The sequence below is a fragment of the Gracilinanus agilis genome, unplaced genomic scaffold (assembly GCF_016433145.1).
Source record: "Gracilinanus agilis isolate LMUSP501 unplaced genomic scaffold, AgileGrace unplaced_scaffold49726, whole genome shotgun sequence".
NCBI classification, from domain to species: domain Eukaryota; kingdom Metazoa; phylum Chordata; class Mammalia; order Didelphimorphia; family Didelphidae; genus Gracilinanus; species Gracilinanus agilis.
In genome coordinates, this window is record NW_025384384.1 from 1 (window position 1) to 3,918 (window position 3,918).

At 62.6% G+C, this 3,918-nt stretch overlaps 1 protein-coding gene across 1 annotated transcript; it reads left to right on the plus strand.

The window, feature by feature from the left end:
• The first annotated feature begins 19 nt into the window (after window positions 1–19).
• On the plus strand, window positions 20–3,758 carry LOC123255649 (EH domain-binding protein 1-like protein 1). Its single transcript, XM_044684405.1, has 3 exons — window positions 20–280; window positions 3,175–3,232; window positions 3,348–3,758. Exons 1-3 carry the CDS (start codon window positions 177–179, stop codon window positions 3,546–3,548), a joined length of 363 nt encoding a protein of 120 aa, XP_044540340.1. The 5' UTR covers window positions 20–176; the 3' UTR covers window positions 3,549–3,758.
• Window positions 3,759–3,918: the final 160 nt, after the last annotated feature.

Consider the following 3,918-nt stretch of genomic DNA (forward strand, 5'->3'; position numbering starts at 1 on the left):
CACCGCAGCTACCCGGGCGCGGACCCGGAGCTTGGGCCAGAGCAGAGCCCGGAGCCGGGGCTTGGTCCTCCTAGCTGCCCCGGACTAGACGGGACGGCCCGGCCGCGGTGCCCGCGATGGAGCTGCGGGGCCTGCCCAGGCGCACCTGAGGGGAGGGGGGCCGGAGCGGAGGGGCCATGAGCTCAGTGTGGAAGCGGCTCCAGCGCGTGGGCAAACGCGCAGCTAAGTTTCACTTCGTGGCGTGTTACCAGGAGCTGGTGGTGGAGTGCACCAAGAAATGGTGAGTGTGCCTGGCCCCTGCTGGTCCCAGGCTCCCTCTGGCAGCCCCCAGGCAGCAGTGCCTCCATGCCCTCCCACTGTGCCCTCTTCCCAGGCTGGCATTGCCTTCACCTGGCTTCCTCTGACAGCCCCCAGGCAGTAGTGCCCCTATGCCCTCTCCCTGTATCCCTCTATAAGCCCCCACCCTGCAGTCTCTCCAGCTTCTCACCCTGTGCCCTCTTCCTAGGCTGGCACTGCCCTCACCCTGGACCCCTCTGGCAGCCCCTAGGCAGCAGTGCCCCCCATGCCTTTCTACTGTGCCCTCTTCCCCAGCTGGCACTGCCCTCGCCCAGGGTCCCTCCGGCAGCCCCCAGGCAGTGATCCCCATGCCCTCACCCTGTGCCCTTTTTTCATGGCAACCCTCGCCTCTTCCCTTCCTTGGGGGAGCAGGGGGTCTCCCTGTCACCTTCTTCTGCCTGGCTCAGGGGTCTGGCAGTCAGGAGTGGGTCCCCCTCAAAAGTGGGGCTCAAAGGAGACTTTGGGGGCTCCCTCCCTCGCCTCAGAGGAAGGGGACATTTGAAGGAGGTCCTCCTGGGGAACAGGGCTCTTCAGTCAAGCTTCTGTCTCCCCGGCTGCCTTCTGGATGGATGAGGGGAGACTCTGGGCAGCTGGCTGCTCTGGCCACTCAGAACAGGGGGTGGGGGAAGGTGAAACCCTCCAGAACTGCCCAGTCCTCTTGCCCCCTCCTGACCCTCCCCCTCTTCCCTTCCGTAGGAATGAGGATTGGCTCAGGGTGGGGTTCAGAAGGAATGACAAATCTCTGGGGGTCTGGACTCGAGGGGGAGGGTGCCGCAGGACAGCCAAGAAGGCTGGGGGACAGCACTGGCAGCTCTTTTACAGGCTCTTCCCTCAGCCAGAGAAGGGGCAGAGAGTGGGCAAAGGCGCCTGGCAGGGCAGGGAGCCATGAGGATGAGAGCTTTCTCTGAAATGTCCTTAAAAGGGGAAACTGAGCCTGAAGGGAGGCAAGGGAAGAGGAGGAGACAAGGGCTTAAAGGGGCCTGGCGGGACTTAGAGAGGCAGAGGGCGTGGGGTGGCTGAAGCTTTGGGGGAGCAGAAGGAACCCACAGGAGGAGAAAGAAAGAAGAGGGCCAGACCTCGGCCGGGGCAGGGCCCCCCCACGCAGGCCTCGGCCTGTCCGGAGCTCCCCTGGTGCCAGCTCTCCGTCTGGGGCCCACTCCTCTTGTGGTCTGGGTGACCCAGCCCAAGGCAGGGCCAGGTGGCTTCCTGGCAGCAGGCCCCCTCCAGCTGCTTCTTGTCCCCTCGTCATACCCTAAATATACCCAGGGCAGGCCGGGTGTCAGCTTCCCCTCCGGAGCCAGGATTAGGGCTGCAGCTGCGAGGGCTCCTCTCCCCATCCTGCCCCTCCAGGGGGCTAAAATTAGGCTTCAGAGCCCGTGGGGCGTGGGGGGGTCACGCTGGGGAGAGGAGGCTAACGTGACAGAGCCGGCTCCTCGCCGCCCGAGACCACCCCACTGCCCGCCACTTAATGGCTGGGTGGCTCTGGCTGAGTCATTTCTTCTCTGAACCTCACTTTGCTCATCCCTGGAGGAGGGATAATCATCTGGGCAGGGATTCTGGGCGTCTGGTAGCGACAATGCCGAGCCGGGCCAGGCCAGGGGCAGAGCTGGGCAGAGGGCAAAGCCGAGCGGCCTTGGGGCTGGGCAGAGCCTGGGTGGGTCAGATTAGGGAGTCGGGAGGCGCCCGTCCCTCCCGGAGCTGGGAGTCATCTGTCCCATCCTCCCATGGGAGCTCCAGACCTTTCCGGACTTGGGTCCTGCCATTCCCAGGCCCTCGGACCAGCCACATGTGATCCCCCCGGCAGGGGTCAGCGAGGACCCAGCAAGCGAGGGGCCCTGGGCCAAGAGCTAGCTTGGGGGGCTGACGGAACACCCCGGCCCCAGCCTGAGCGCTGCCTGGCAGGCTGACGGGCAGGGGCACCTGCTTGTATCGGGCTAGTCACTTCTCCCATTCCAGCTTGGCAGTGCCCCAGCCTGAGTCAGTGCCGCCCCACCCGCGGACGCCCTCTGACCTGCCTCCAGCCAGACTCCCCAAAAGAGGCTGCTCCCTGTTGAGGGCCCCTGAGGGGGGGCTTTGAGGAGAGGATGAGAATCTCACTTTTAGGCCTCCCCAGCCTGGGGCCTTCCCCCCCCCCCCAGCTTTATCTCATTCTTGCCAAACTGTGCCCTGCCCCCAACAGGCCCCCAATTCTCCCAGCTCTGTGCCTTTGCCCGCTCCATCTTTACTGAATCTCTAACAACTGGCATATTACCTCCCCTTCCCTGATCTGCGCCCCAACCCCACCCTGTGAATGCCACGGAGGCCTGGACTGTTTCTCCTCCTGGCAGGCCTTTGTGCCCTGCATGTGGTGGGCAGCACATTTATCGAATGGAAGAATATAAGGGGGCAGGGCAGGGCCATGTCCCTCCTTCTCCCCTCTGACCAAAGGAGGGAGGCCTGTCCCCCTCCTCCAGAGAGCCCTCCAGGTAGAGCTCCTCCCTGGCCTGAAGTCCTCTGCCACCCTACAGGGAGCTGGAGCAAAGCTCGGCCGCAACACCTTTCCCCTGCATTGCTGCGTGTGGCCTGTGTGCTGTGGGCACCGGTCCGGCCCCACGCGCTTTCTGCTTCTGTCTGCCTGCCTGCCTGCCCTCTCTCCTCCCCTTCCACCCCCCCTTTCTTTCCACCCTTTGCCCTACTACCCCCATGCTCCGCCCTGCCCCAGAGCCTCCGCCCTAAGACTGGGCCCCAAGATAAGGGAACCAGCTGCCTGACCCTTCCCTCCTGTGGTGTCAGAAATAGTGGGGGGGGGCTGGGGGAACCCTGAGCTTCCCCCTTCCTCTGCCCACTCTCGCCCCTCAGGCAGCCAGACAAGCTGGTGGTGGTGTGGACCCGGAGGAACCGGCGCATCTGCTCCAAGGTGAGGCCCCCGAGGCCCCCCATTTCTGCCCCAGTTCACATCTGCTCCCAGCATTTGGGTGGCAGAGCCTCAGGGGGCTGGGGGGCTGCTCAGGGGCTCAGACATCTTTCCACAGGCCCACAGCTGGCAGCCTGGGATCCAGAACCCTTACCGGGGGATGGTGGTATGGATGGTGCCAGAGAATGTGGACATCTCGGTGACCCTCTATCGGGTGAGCCCCCATCAGTGTGCTGTCTCCCTTCAGGGAACTAGGCAGGTAGTAACACAGGGGTGTGAAGGAGGCAGCAGTAATCCTGAGCTCAGCAAGCGCTTATGAAGCACTTACTGTATGCTTGGCTCTGGGGAGGGGGGAGAGACACCAAGTTCTGATTGGACCCAGAACAAGAAGAACAGAACATGGAGCTCAGAGTCCAGGGGAGAAAAAGAATACTGATTCTTTTTTTGAATCCACATTTCTGATTTCTGCAGGCAAGGAAATTCCCTGCACCAATGAAGGAAGAAATAAAGGGAGGGAGGGAGAGAGAAAGAAGAGAGGAAGGGATAGAGGGAAGGAGAAAGAAAGGAAGGAAGGGAGAGAGGGAGGAAGGAAGGGAGGGAAGGAATGAAGGAGGGAGGAAGAAGAAATAGAGGGAGGGTGGGAGGGCAAAAGGAAGGAAGGAAGAAGAAAAGGAAGAAAGAAAGGAAAG

Excerpts from the sequence above, each read along its gene's own strand:
- LOC123255649 (XM_044684405.1), top strand. The coding sequence starts at position 177 with ATGAGCTCAGTGTGGAAGCGGCTCCAGCGCGTGGGCAAACGCGCAGCT. Across the intron at positions 281-3,174 it reads GTGGAGTGCACCAAGAAATG|GCAGCCAGACAAGCTGGTGG; the intron begins GTGAGTGTGCCT and ends CTCGCCCCTCAG. Across the intron at positions 3,233-3,347 it reads ACCGGCGCATCTGCTCCAAG|GCCCACAGCTGGCAGCCTGG; the intron begins GTGAGGCCCCCG and ends ATCTTTCCACAG.